The following is a 14,519-nucleotide window of genomic DNA, read 5'->3' as shown; positions in this document are numbered from 1 at the left end:
GCCTCGTCTCGAAGCCAGCGTCGCCGTCTCCGGGTCTCACTTGGTGTCCGTGCAGACCGGCGTATCCACCGTTTGCCATCCCCCCCGAAGTCATTGCCGAAAGTGTCGGACTTAAGGATGCTACCGGGAAGGTCACAACCCAGCGACCAGTTCATTTATCACCAACACAGGGACCGGGTCCTTTTTCATGCCAGCGATTTGATGCAACCCCTTCTCTCAATCCGTCTTGTCGGTTGTCACCACTCTATCTGCCGTCCTTGGTCATTTGGCATCGCAGCATGTAGTAGCCGGCTGAGAGTGATCGTCTCAGCCTGGCGAAATCCATTCTCTCGTTTTCATCTTCTCCTCCTCTGCTCCGATGCTCGTCTGCGCTCGCCAACTTGCTTGGCAACAATTCATGACGACACGTGGAAAAAGTCATCGGGGCAACGCAGACTCGCCGTCGCAGCCAATCGCCATCCCTCCCTCATGACCATCATCCGGAGATGAGATTGGCATGAATGCGTATGCTCTTAACCACGACCCGAGGGGACGGTCGCGGGCGGCTACTTGGCAGCATGTGCTGTGCAGATCGGGAAAAAGTACCGTGGCCAAGACCACCCCCTCCTTCTCTCTCGATCTTCGACCTGGAGCCTCCGGTTCGTGCAGAGAGAAAGAAGGAGAGATGTGCTACTGGGTGTCGGCGCTTTCAAAGCGAGAAACGAAACAGGTCTTGAACACATCCCGGCACCGCCATTTCTTGATGCCGGGCTCCGAGAGACTGAAACGCCGCACGCTCAACCCGCCTGGCCATGGAGAAGACCGATGTGATGGCGACGGGCAACGTGAAACAGGGTCGTGTCTGACTTGAAAGCTCACACAGGAGAGAAAGTGGGCCAAGGCTCCAACAGGCCTCGCGACTCGACGTCCGTCTCCAGCAGACGATGCGTCAGCATCCGCCCTACCCTACGGTACCTGGGGACTGGTGTATCCGATTTCTTTCCGACTTTTGATACAGGCAGCACAATGATGCCAGACTTCCAGACAGACCTCCAGATCATCATGCAATACCCAATCCCAATTCTTACACAGACGGGCGCATCATCAACCAACGGAGTTTCCGTAGCACCATCTCCATCCAGTGGCTCCGCAATCAGCTGCCGTCTTGACAGCGCCTGGCCACTTTGTGTGTATGACTCCTAGTATCCATAGAGCAGCGAAAAGTTAAACCCGCGATTTGACGTCAGCAGATAGGAGCGCCCGAAACGAGAAGAATAGGTCCCCTATTAGGGAACCATCTTTTCCGATGGTGGGCCGGCTAGTTCTTCAGACTGATAGCCGCGGGCTGCATCGCCCTCCCCAGTGACGAGTCGAGACAGCCGGCATGTTGAGCAAGAGAGACTACAAGGGCCTAGCACGCCGACACCTCGCAACGGTGCCCTCATAGTCGCATGTCTTGCTGATTGACATTGTAGTGTAACCTTCCTTCGGACGCACCCATGCTGCGTAAAAGATCCCATGTCTTGGTGGAAGATCGCAAAGCTTGGCGGGCGACTGTCGCGGGCAAGACAAGACGCGGAGTATTTGTCAAGCGACGTTGATCCCGGCACGTGAGCGCTGGATGCGGCTGATCTTGCCCCGGCCGCCGTCTTCGCTGCCCTCCCCCCTAAAAGTTCGACTCAGGCATAATCCGAAGTAGACTAGTTCCATTCTGTTGTGCGGCATCTTGGATGAGGAAGGTTTTCCGCAGCACTCTCGCTGTGAGGCAAGCACGGTCGCCGTGTATAGTGCCAAGGCCGCCGCCTGGGCTCTCCAACGACAAAGAAGGAGGTCTGCGCATGAGAGGACTCGTGATGCTGCGGAAAGCGGCTAAAGCGCCCATCGAAGTGTTGGCAGGGGTGGGAAAGCACAAGCCGGAAGACGCCAATCAGGAACGTCGGGGGGAAAAGAGTTTCTCGGATCGACTGTGGCAGTTCCCAGATGCCAAGATGGGAGCTTAAATCCTACCCCCCTTTGTGGTGTGACGACTTTTGCGAAGGGTATTGCAGTTGCAGGAGAGATAGAAGAAAGGTTGAGACGAGGAGCACACGGGGCAACGGGTGGGTCCTAGTTCCTCGAGGCGACCCGCCTAATACGGCAACAGAAGGTCGGTCGAAAGTGTGTGGGACTCAAAGTCGGGTTTGGAGGAGGGGGGAAGGGGCTTGGCCGCGCAGGAAAGTTGTGAGATTGTAACATATGGGAGCTTGAAGACCAATGACTGGCAGTGGTTGGCCGGACTGGATATTAAGTTGGACGGGGAAAGGCGAGAGTCTATCGTGGTTGTCAGTAGACCACCAAACTCCCTGTCAGGAGGGGTCAACAGTCTACAGAAGACGAGGCGAGACAAAGAACGGCGAACAATACGACTACCTCGTTGACTCGTGGAATTGTCAACACCAGAAGATGCTCCCCTCACACTCCACACTACTGTATGGGGGAGTGCCGTGTAGCCTTGATCGGCGAAGGAGGACATGGGCTGAAAGTAGTTCCCTGGGCGTTTAATGCCCAGCAATATGCGTTTCCGTAGCCCAGATCTGGCAGGTGACGAACAGTAAGTAGGTACAGGTAGGTACTGAGGGAACGGTCAAACCAGCATGGGAACCAAAAGAGCCTCACCTGTGATCCTTGACGAGGGGCGAGATGAGAAGTCTGAATGGAACGACAAATTTTTTTTTTAAGCGGTTCATTTACTAACCCGAGGGTTTCTCTCCCTCCTCTCTTTTTCCCTAGATAAGCTTTGGTTGGACATCGAAGTCGGCGATACACACCTCTCCTCCCCTTTGGCATGTTGGCTGATTAGTACAGACCGATTCAATTCAGTTCCCACCCCCCACCCCCCCGAGCCAGGGACGAAAGGAAGAACGAGGGGGGGAGGGAGGGCAAGAGGAACAGGGCGAATTGGAAGGAGCTGGGGTTTGTTAGTAAGATTGCCTTCTCAACCGAGTCTGCCTCGTCCGTCGTCATCATTGAAGAGGAGCAAATTCAACACCAGACACATGTCGGAAGACGGGCGTGGCTTTCGGGTTTTCCGCCCTAGAAGCCGGCTGTCAGCACTTTGGGCGCGACGTGCTTCAGTGACGTTCCAGTACCTAGCTGTATCCACAGCGGGGACACATCAGTGCGCGCGCCGCCGGTTGCTCTCCCGGCCAGCCACCCGCCTGCCAACTACATGTGTAAGCCTCTCTCCATCAATTGACTTCCGAAAGGAAAGGGGAACAAAAGAGAGAGAGAAAAAAAGAAAGCAGAAAGATGAACAACAACAGCGCAACGAACACACCGGTGCTCTGTCTGTTCTTCGTAGGCAATGAGGTTTTACTTCAACTTGCAAGTGAGGAACTCCCGTTAGGTGTGAGGAAAGAGATGGTGGCAGAGGCTAGACCAAACTCACCACGGGCGATGCCCCACCATCAGCTTCCGTCTTCCGGGATCGCACTGGGGCCTTCCTTGTCCTGAAACCCGCTCTTTCCACGCTGAGACGCATGGCCCCCTGCAAGTCTCGTCGCAGAAGTGTTCAATCTTCAAGGCACAGCGCACTGTCACCAGTGCCACCCAAAAGTCCCTTTGCACTAACAATTGATCCACGCCTCCCGCGCTGTCGTCTGCTAGTAGGTGGCATTGCGAATGTCCAGCCCAATCCCATATCCCCTGTCTTCTCCCCCCATCCCAATTCGGCCCACCGAAACTCCAGCTTCGATAACTACACAGTACGACGACACCTGAACACCTCCCTGAGCCGTCACACGGTCACAACCAGAGATAATCCGCAAGGGGAAAAAAGAAAAGGATAGAACAGACCCCTGCAAAATCGCCCAACGATCCGTCGACTGGATGCTCCCAGCTGCGATCTTCCCTACGGTCCTGCTTCTGCCGTCGGAGGGTGTGTGCCACTGTCAGATGGCCCCCTAACACCCTTCACTTCTACGGCCCTTCTCGCCCGCTTCTCCTTCGCCGACGGCCAGTTTCCTCCATCCCCACCATTGTGAGGATGAAGCTGCACCCACCTCAGAGAGAGTCTCGTCCTTCGTCCCCTTCTCCCAGGGGAGCGTCCGTGTCCTCTCTTTTGTTGCCAAGTCTCCTGCCGCCGGAGCTTCACTGGCCTGCTCTGCCAGTGAGTTTCCCTCGTACAGACACAAGCTTGGGCATCTCATCTCGTCCACCCTCTTTCTCTCTCCCTCCCTCTCTCTGAACTCTACCCACCCACCACCCCTGGATCCAGTCGATGGGGGACCACCCATTCCAGACACTTTCCACCATCCATGTTGCGTGTCTGTAGCCACCAGGGTCCTTGTCTCTAGACACCAGGGGAAGAGGTGCCGGAGACACAACCCGTGAACGTGAACGGTGCGGAAGATGTTGGAGTCTGGACACAGGAGGAGGGTGGACCTTCCTCGACGTCGTGGCCCTCGCCCTCGCCCTCGCCGTAGTTCCTGGCCCACCCTGCCGGCTCTTTTGCTTTAGGCCAAGGTTGTGATGCCGCCTTTCTGGTCAACTGTACGATGTACTGTCTACCGAGGGCTCTCGTCTACCATAGGCTGCGACCACGCCGTCGTCTTCGGCCAGGCACATGCACCCGAGTCCAAGCGGACGCCTGAGCCTCACGTTCGGATATCCAGCAAAAGGGACGACGGACATCATCAGTGGACGATGGGTGCGTGGGTGCGTGGCCATGTCCCTCGTCTGGTCACGTACGCATCTCCATCGATCGCGGCATGACAGAAATGTGCAACAAACCCCCAACTGCCCGCTGACTATTGACGACACGAGTCCACGACACTTCCGACTAGATACTCAGACTCGTCAGGCCCCGGCTCGATCCACGGACCACCCACTAGGGCGCCGCACCCATCGGCTTTCGCGTGCCAGTTCCTGCACCAATCCTAGTCAGTGCTGGTGCCCGCATGGGGTGTCTGGATCTATCCCTGAAGCATCTCTAGAGGGGAGGGGGGCATCTGTCATGCAGCATGGGTCTCCCCGCGAATGGTGGATAGATGATCGACCCAATCTGATACATACTGTCGCCTCTCGCTCGGCTGCTTCTCATCTCTTCTCCCTTCTCCCTCTTCTCCCTCTGCTTGTCAAGTCCGCCTATTGTTTGGTGTTCCACCACCTTTTCGTTCCATTCTCCCATTACCAAGGCCGGCCTTATTCCCTTTTGATTCTCACCACTAGACCCCTTTGCTGGCACTGTCGTCTATTTTGTCATCGGTTTTTTTTCTTCTTCCTCTTCTTCTTCTTTTTTTTTTTTATTCTATTCGACTTCTTGCCAGCCGCTCTTCACTTAACATCTTCCAACAACTCGAATCGAATTGGTCTTCGCCCGAGCCTCGCCGTCTATTACTGCAATTACAACTCACTCAACCAGCCTCTTCGAGTTTATCTCCCATTCGAACATCGTTGATCCTAAGGCCATGGTTCGGAGTGATTGACAAAGGGTACATCTTGGCGACTATCACCGGTCCGGGAAAGGATAGGAGAGGATAGGATGATCGAGGAACAAGGCATGGCTCCGCACGTAAAACAACGCGACCACAAGCCCCCCAAAAGGCGTGCGCGTCCTGTCAATATCGCCGTGCCGCCTTCGCTTTGGGAACGAGACGCCGAGTCCGACGACGAGTATACCGCCCAGGTAGAGAGAGCCGCAGGAGGCGTATGGAAAAGGACTGCCAACTCGGGCGCCAGGGTTCCCGATGAGACGGTAGAACGTCGTTCAGACAGCGACAGTGACGACCAGGCCCGGAGGAACCGACTCAACCAACCACCCCAGCAACAGCCTTCGAGCCCCGACACGCCCATTGCAAGACCTCCGAATAACGTGGCGACACCAAAACCACCCCTTCCGTTAGCATCACTGCGGCCAGCTCGCCCAGTAGTCCCCATTCCGATTTTGAGACCGGTCCCGGCAGCACCACCCGTGTTTGCGTCACAAACTCCCTCCGCTACTCCACGACCTCCAGCCTTCGAGGCTCCCGAGCCTGTCCAGCAGCTACCGCAAGAGACGCCCATATCTCGTCCAGAGCTCCCCATGGACGCCCCTGAGCCTCCTCCCCCTCCCCCTCCCGATCCTGAGGAACCTCCACCACCACCGCCGCCGCCTGTGCTCGCTCCAGGAGAGCCTGATCCGCCACCGCCGCCTCCACCACCACCACCACCTCCTCCTCCTCGTCCCCCTTCCCCCCCCCCTTCTCCTCCCCCTCCTCCTCCTCCTGAGCCCGAACCCGAACCTCAACCTCCTGCGCCGCCACCGGCGACCATGACAGTAACATCTCCTCCTCGAACGGTAACGCTCATCTCCACCATGGCGCCTCCTCGTAATCCTGTGAGTTCTCCCGAGAGACTCGGTGTGACAAGTCAACGTAACTAACCCTCCCAGCCTCCACCAAAGAAGTCAAGCCATTCATCGTCGCGGTCGTCATCGTCAAAGCCTCCGCCAATCACCACCCCTACTCCGACTCCGACGCCTACTCCGACGTTGCCCCCGGCACCAACCGGACCAACAGGCCCCCCTGGTCTGCCACCTCTGCCACCCGTTGACCCCTCGGCTCCGAGGAAAGGTATTGAGGGCCACTCGGCACCCACAGTCACGGCCACCTTGGCTTCAGCTGTGCTCCCTGCCGCAACAATCTCTGCCCTTCCTGGGCAGGCCAGCTCCGACCGTGGTAAGGACGATGGAAGACCGCCCCGAATGAACCCAGAGACGGAGCACGCCCTCATTGCTGTAGGCTCAATAGGTAAGTTCTTGTTGTGTTTCACGAGCACCCTTTACAAGCTCAGCGGCTGATTTGAGAGTAGGGTCTTTCATCTTTGCCTCATTCTTGGTGTGGATTGTGTGGAGGACGATGAAGAGGGCAGCGAGAAGGAGAAGGGAAAGAGAGTCTGGCTTCCCAGGCGACCACCCTGGAATGGGCTCCAAGATTCCTTTCTTCAAGGGACCCATGGGCGGATGGGAGAACCTGGACAGACACCGAAGCGAGTCGAACCAGTACGAAAAGGGACCGAGAGGGACGCTACGGCTGGATACCGGTTTCTACGGCCCCAACGGCAAACCGTCGAGCTATGGCCCTGGAAGCGCATACGCCGCGAACTACACCATGTCGCCAGCTGACAGCCGGGGCAGCCCTGCCCACACCAGCCCGACAAACACATTGCCGGTGCGGATGAACACCATGAACCGCGGTACATACAACAGCAATCAACAAGGTGTCTTTAACAACCAAGTCGGGACATACAGCAGCCAAACCGGCACTTTTATCAGCCACGCACCCAGCGGCTCGCTCACGCATATCATCGGACAATACGAAAATGCAACAGACCCCGGTATGACTTTGCGGTCAGGGGTGGGTGCCGGTGCATACTTTAATCAGTCAGAGTTGGCTCGCCAGCCATCAGACGCCTACGACCCGGCTAGGCGGCAAGTCAACCGGGCCAGCGAGCTCTCGTCGATTTCATCCGGTTTCGGCGACGGGGACATCATCGTGCCAGGGATGCCCGGGATGGTGCTGCAGCCCCCTCCGCCTGTTTCGCAGTCGCTGAGAGCTAGCCAAAACGGCGTCGGTCGGTTCTCGTGGGCCAACAAGGCCAACCGCGAGACGGTCTACACAGAAGCCAGCGAGGATTTACCACCCAGGTTCAGGACAGTCGACAGCTGGGTCAACCAGCAGACGGGCCGGGTCAAGAGGGCACAAGCGCGCCCGGAGACGGATGAAGACATCCCACCTGTGCCTGGTCTTCCGGCCGGGACGGGCCAAAACGGGATGCCGCCTGAACCCCAGTTCACCATGATGATGCCGGACGGGGAGGTGCCTCGCCGGCCGGACAACGCGTCGTAGCAGCCAGACGTGACCCGGCGGACTCCTTCGCATTTTATATTTGTTTTGTTTTCATACCCAAGCATGGCGCTGAACTGGCAGGAGTCAAAAAGGGGAGGGGATGTTATACCACAACACACGCACACACAACACATACAGGCCAAGAGCCAAAGAAAAAGGCGATCAGAGCACACAGATTCCCACCGCTATGCCTTTCAACTCCTGCACCTTGCCTCTTCTTCAAGCCTGGCGCTTGGGGGATTTCTTGCGGAGTGAGACTTCAATGCTAGCACGTGGTTGGCTCTGCCACCAGTGTACAAATAGTTTTCTGAAAAGGCGAAAACGTGTAGGATGCGGTGGTAATAATTCAAATGTTGAAAAGCTCCAAACCATTCAGCTATATCCGTCTTACAGTGAGTTGCATGCCATTGGTACCTCCCTTGTGAGACAGGTTCGTGTGGGGTGATGTGAAATATGTACACGGTATACGGACGATCGCCAGGCACCCATGTTTGCTGATTTGTCAAACGGACGACCTTGTTGCACCAGTGCGTCTGGAGGGTTTCTTTTTAAGGGAACACCTTTTTGGAGCGAGGAAATGGGGCTACATGTGTCGTGGTGTTATCTTGCATCGTTGCACGGCATGGTGATGGGAGCCTCTTCGCCATTGCAGTTGCGTAAGCCGGGTGGTAGCCTCAATCCCACTCGATAGCACATCATCCCAAGAACACTTCCTTCTGCGGGAGTTTGCAACCTAGCCCCCCGCCAACGAATTTGTATTGATCGCTCTCGCTCGAGACAGAGGACTGTGAGCTTGCGGGTGATTTCGCCGTCAAGGATCATGTCCAAGCTATTGACTCCTCCCTGCCAGAGATCACCAAACTATCTGCGGTGACTGGACACTTGAATTGTTGATTGGTATTCGTAGGTGGAGCGCCAAGGCAGACTGACTGACAGACCGAAGGAAAGAATGAAAGAGGCTTACGCAGCATCCCCAAATACAAGCGAGGCGCATCGATAGTCCATTGTGGAGACAATGGGAAGCAAGAGAAGCCAAGGCACAACAAAGCGAATCAAGAGTCCAAGAGATGGAAAGAACATTTTCTGACAGGTCCTCCCTTTCTCCATTGGCCGCGCGTTTCGGAAGAGGAATAGGAACGAACATTTACGTTCTAAAAAAACGTTGTGGATACCCCTCCCCCTCGGGACCTGCACAGCCGCAAGCGACGTACCCGTCCCGGCAAGCGGACGAATCAGCGAGCCGGACGTCCCGAGCGTTTGAGATGGGCCGCGGACAGACGACCGGCCAAAATGTGGCGGAGCGCGGACGATAGGTGGGGGAGAGGATTTGGCCGTGGCCACCTCCGTGGCTTCTATCCAAAACTGAGTGTCAGGCGGCGGGGCAGCGTTGACTGACGTACGTACCTACCTACTTTTCCCTTTTTGCAGTGCATATGCTGTTGCGCCCCCCTCTCTCCCCCCCCCACGTTTACTACTGCCGCGTACTTGAGTATTCACGACTCGAACCTGCCACTTCTTCCAGTCCTCAACCTTTCTCGATAGCGGGGCGTCCTTGTCTTGTGCTTGTATACCTGTGCCTTTTCTGAACTTTGGCTTTCCTGTACCTCGTCTGATCAAACCTTTGGTTGCTTTCTTTCCAGCTCACTTCTTCCAAGACTCCACCGAACATTGGTTCCCTGGGACCTTCCATGGTGGGGACGAACGTCTTTGGATCCATAGATTCGGCAGCACGGATACCCTATTGTCAGTACCGAGTACAGAGTACAGAGTGCAGATATCTACGTACGAATACGTACTTCGGCAGCCATCGATCGACCTCCGGTGCTCCCTGTCGGTCCCAAGCCAAGGCGGACGGGTGACGAACGGGTTTAGAACTCAGCCCACTTGGCCTCGCACGCTCTTGAGGGGTCCAGCAGCCTGCTTTCGCGGCCTAACCTCTTCTTTAAACCGGCTGCGTCTCCCCCCGAAACGCCAAAACCTCTCGAGACACGTCATTTTCCTCGCCCTCTGCCCTCAACACAAGCGTGCACCCGTTCCTCGAGCACCGCCGGCCTATCTCGCTGACCAGACCGCACACGATGCTCGACGAAAACCTCCCAACGTTCCGCTTCCGCCCCTCCTCCGACAACCCACTGAACACCCTCCTCTACTTTACACACCAGGGATCCGACCCGACGCCCAGCTACCTCCTTAAGCGCGCCGACCCCGCCAGTCCGGCCGCCCGAAACAAGTACGCCGCCGCGCTCACCGACATCGCCTCTCAGCAGATCATCTACGCCGAGGTCCTCGTCGAGCCGGAATGGTCCCAGCCCACCCTCTCCGCCGCCGAGGTCCGCGCCCAGAATGGCACGCCCGCCCCGCCTCAGCCCATCATGCCTGACCAGGTCACCCTGCAGCTCTACAATCCGGACTCGCAGGTCGTCATCAAGACCAAAGCCGGCAGCTGGGGCAAGTCGGACAGCTGGGAGTTCGAGATGCCCGAGCAGAGCTTCCGCGCCCCGAGCGCCAGCCTGATCGACCGCTCCGCCGACGACCCGCCCGTCAGCGACATCGTACCCAAGGTCATCTTCCGCTGGAAGCGCGACGGCAGGCTGAGCAAGGACATGACTTGCTACATGGTCGGAAAGAGCGTCGCCGGGAAGAAGAGCAAAGAGCCTGATATCACCGTCGCCATGTTCAAGGATACGAAGCACGAGAGCGCCGTCACCATCTACGAGCCCAACCTGCAGCGCGTCGACGTGGAAGATCGCAAAGGTCTAGATATTGTCCTGCTCTTCGGTGCCGAGGTCCTCCGCGACTTGTTTCTGAACCCTCGCCAAAACGTCTTCAACCTTACAACAATGCCCCCGCCGATGGCCGGTCGTCGGAAGAACTCTAAGCCTTCGCCAGCCTCCATGGGTCCCGGAGGCCCCGTACTCCCAGTGGCTGCAATGTCGGGCGCCATCGGCAACAAACCCGCCTCGCCACCAGCACAGGCGATGAACAACGGCCCGCCAAGACCCAACGCCCGTGCCCAGTGGGAGATCGATAACGAGACGAAACGTCTGCAGGCCATGGTCGCCCAGGAGGAGCGGGAAGCCCGCGAGCGCGAGCGTCGTGACGCCGAGGAGGCGAAGCGCATCAAGAAGATGCTCGACAAGGAGGAGAAGGAGCGGCGGCGGAAGGAAGCCGAGATCGAAGCGGAAACGGAGCGTCTCCGCAGGCTATACGGCGTGCAGCCCGACGCTTCTGGACCCGGTCTGCCACCTCGGCATCAGCCGCCGCCCGGGACCACCCCGGGATCGTGGCACGTCGCACCGGCGCAGCCGCCGAGGCCTCTTAGCGCGGGGCCCTATCAGAACGGGCAACCAGGGACAAGCTCGTATCGTCCGCCGCAGCAGGTGCACTTTGCGCCACAGCCGAAGCCGGCGCAGCAACAACCGCAGCATCAACAGCAACAGCAAGGGGGCCGGGGTAAGCTCCCGAACCTGATGTCGGGGTTACTGCAGGGTCCGTATGCCAACCCGGCTGCTAGTGTCAGCAACTTCTTCCATCGGGATCGGACTGAGGAGGAGAAGCGCAAGGTCGCTAAGAAGCGAAGTGTGCACTTCTAAAGGGGCCGTCTTTCAAGACGAAGGATGGGAGTTAAGTCATTTTCTGTCTACCTTGCATCGTAAGCATATTAGGCGTTCTGGGAGGGTATGACCACTTGGCGCGTGGCTGGCATGGTTGGTTGATCCTGAGGTAAAATGGCTTGTGGAGTTTTTTTCTTCCTTCTCTTCTTTTTCTTGGATTCTGTTTCGTTTTTTGTATGGGTATACCACTAGGCACTCAACATACATGCGTATAGAGCTACGAATTACACGACATTTTTTCAAGTAACCGATGGTTCTACAATGGCTTAAAAGCTAGTGAATCGTACTCTCCGACATGGGTCGTTCGCAATAGGAACGTTGACAGGGATAAGGAGCCTCTTGCTAGGGCAGGACAGGCAGGACAGGCAAAGCTACATTCTATCCGTAGCGCAAGTCACTGGGATACGATACAGGCTGAGGCCACCGGGGGCAAACTAGACTGAATCGCAGGACGAGCCCGGTGACGCACGCACTTCAAGTCACTAGGCGGGTGTCGCGGAGTGTCGCTCGTATATGGCTACTGGCTAGTGAGTGGAGCGACAGATGATCGATCGGATTACCTGGGCTGGTAGTGCATCCCAATCGGGAAGCAGTCTAAATCCTCGCCAAGGGGATAGATAACCGGGGCGGTATTCGTTTTCCGCGAGCTCCACAACAGCGGGTTCACACCCAGGTTTCACCGATTATTTCCCAGCTTCGGTTTCCATGTGCCGCGCGCCGGTTCGTCGGGCCATTCCTCCGTTGTGTTCCATCTAGGAGAGCGAGAGAGAAGGGGAACCCAGGGGGGGGGGGGGGGGGGGGGGGTGTTTTCTTCCTACCATGCCGGCCTGTTGCTTGTTGCCTGGCAAGCACAGCTTCCGTCCGCGCGAAATGTTCTCCGTCCGTTGAGTAGTCGGTGGGATTGTCTAGCGTGCGCGTCTCAGAACAAAGATGAACATTTGTAAAAAGGGCTGGGGAAACTGGGGTAAACGAAGAGCCCCCCCGGGCATGGAAGGTCGCAGGGTGGACGTGCCCACATGCCCGTGACATCATGTCATAGTCGAGTCTCTGATTTGTCGTGCTTCCTTGTAAGTCTTTCGAGCTTGCTACATATAAAAGCCCTAACGTTCCCGTCTCTGCAAAAAGGTCTGGATCGGGCGGAACACGACTCGCGATCCCGGCTTGAGAAACTCCAATTTTGGGGGTTGTATTCAAAAGACGATCTTCGCCCGTAATACCACCAGCACGCCCCCCTCAGCCGCCATAAGTCCACCTCCCTCAAGCAGCGAGGCCACAATGGCGACAGTGTCGTCAACCTCAACGATCCAGCTCCGGAACTTGGAGCGGCCGCCGACGCCCAAGGATGGCAGCCTCCTCAACACCGAGGGCCACCGCCTGGGCTCCGACGACGACACCACCGGCGGGCTCCCGGCGCCCACGACGACGACCACCGTCGTTCAGAGGTGGAATCATCCAAGGTCCAACTTGTTCAGGGTTCTCTCGTGTTTCTGGAGCATGCTCGTTTCGGGAGCCAACGACGCCGCATACGGTGTAGGTCTCCCCCGCCCTCCTCTCATACCGGCTCGGACGGCAGCTAACATTGAGACCAGGCTTTGATTCCCTATGTACGTCGCGAAGCGCCCCAGAGACTCATGTAAACCATCACTCACTCACAATCCCCACAGCTAGAGAAATACTACAACCTGACCTACATCGTCGTCTCCCTCGTCTTCCTGTCCCCCTTTGTCGGCTACGTCCTCTCGGCCCTGCTCAACAACCACATCCACCTGCGTTGGGGCCAGCGCGGCATCGCCGTCCTCGCCTCGATGTGCCATCTCGTCGCCTACGTCATCATATCCCAGCACCCGCCCTACCCGGCGCTCGTCGTCGTCTTCATCCTCGCGGGCTTCGGCAACGGCTTGAGCGACGCCGGCTGGAACGCCTATATTGGCAACATGGGCCACGCCAACGAGGTTCTCGGCTTCCTGCATGCCTGCTACGGCGCCGGCGGTGTCATCAGCCCGCTCATCGCCACCACCATGATCAGCAAGGGCAACCTGGGGTGGTGGACGTTTTACTATGTCATGGTGAGAATCCCCAGAGTTTATGCGCGTGAAGAAGATAGTGAGAGAGAGGGAGGGAGGGGGTAGAAAGAGAGAAAACCAAGGGATGTTCTTTCTCTCCCACAACAGCTTTGTAGATCCAAGACAGACTGACTGACTGACTGATACAACGAAAAAGATCGGCCTGGCCGTCATCGAACTTGTCTGGTGCACGACCGCCTTCTGGACGCAGACAGGCGCAGTCTACCGCGAGACGGTGAGCCACTCCAACAACGACAGCGGCACGGGCCTGCGGACGGCCCTCTTCAAGCGACCGTACGCGCGCGTCTCGTGGCTCAGCGCGTTCTTCCTCCTTGCTTACGTCGGTACCGAGGTTTCGCTAGGCGGTTGGATCGTGCAGTTCATGATCCAGGTCCGCAAGGCCAACCCCTTCGACTCGGGCATGACCTCGGTCGGCTTCTGGCTGGGCCTGACGCTCGGCCGCATCGTGCTGGGCTTCGTGACGCCCCGGCTGGGCGTCAAGCTCGCCGTCGCCATCTACATCCCCATCACGATGGCGCTCGAGCTCGTCTTCTGGCTTGTGCCGCAGTTCTACGTCTCGGCCGTCGCCGTCGCGCTGCAGGGCTTCTTCCTGGGACCCTTCTTCCCGGCCGTCGTCGTGGCGGCGACCAGGCTGCTGCCGAGGCACCTGCACGTCAGCACCATCGGGTTCGCGGCGGCGTTCGGCGGCAGTGGCGCCGCGATCCTGCCGTTCGCCGTCGGCGCGCTGGCGCAGGCCAAGGGTGTGCAGGTTTTGCAGCCTGTTATCCTGGCGTTCTTGGGCGTTATGCTGGGGCTGTGGCTCTGCTTGCCCAGGATTGGAGACAAGAATGAGTAAGAAAAGGGAGGAAAGGGAGGACTAGTTCGGTCGTGTGTAATTAGCGGTTCTGGGGGGGGCAAGATTTTGAGCTTGTAATCCCAAGGTCGGGTGGTAGAGGGTTGCATGGAGGCATTGGGAGAGGACTTTTATCCCAGTCCAT

At 57.5% G+C, this 14,519-nt stretch overlaps 3 protein-coding genes across 3 annotated transcripts; all 3 read left to right on the top strand.

Moving 5' to 3' along the window:
* Positions 1–5,500: 5,500 nt before the first annotated feature.
* On the top strand, positions 5,501–7,844 carry CH63R_01966 (uncharacterized protein; the record flags this gene model as incomplete). Its single annotated transcript, XM_018296941.1, has 3 exons — positions 5,501–6,334; positions 6,389–6,746; positions 6,808–7,844. 3 exons carry the CDS (start codon positions 5,501–5,503, stop codon positions 7,842–7,844), a joined length of 2,229 nt encoding a protein of 742 aa, XP_018161757.1.
* A 2,078-nt stretch (positions 7,845–9,922) lies between these two features.
* Positions 9,923–11,437, top strand: CH63R_01965 (uncharacterized protein; the record flags this gene model as incomplete). The annotated part of the gene is made up of 1 exon (XM_018296940.1): positions 9,923–11,437. One exon carries the CDS (start codon positions 9,923–9,925, stop codon positions 11,435–11,437), a length of 1,515 nt encoding a protein of 504 aa, XP_018161756.1.
* Positions 11,438–12,733: 1,296 nt separating this feature from the next.
* Positions 12,734–14,377, top strand: CH63R_01964 (MFS transporter; the record flags this gene model as incomplete). The annotated part of the gene is made up of 4 exons (XM_018296939.1): positions 12,734–12,988; positions 13,048–13,062; positions 13,123–13,524; positions 13,679–14,377. The coding sequence occupies 4 exons, from the start codon at positions 12,734–12,736 to the stop codon at positions 14,375–14,377; spliced, it is 1,371 nt and encodes a 456-aa protein (XP_018161755.1).
* Between the last annotated feature and the right edge of the window lie 142 nt (positions 14,378–14,519).

Source organism: Colletotrichum higginsianum, chromosome 2 (assembly GCF_001672515.1).
Source record: "Colletotrichum higginsianum IMI 349063 chromosome 2, whole genome shotgun sequence".
Taxonomy (NCBI): Eukaryota; Fungi; Ascomycota; class Sordariomycetes; order Glomerellales; family Glomerellaceae; genus Colletotrichum; species Colletotrichum higginsianum.
This window is presented reverse-complemented; position numbering and strand designations above follow the sequence as displayed.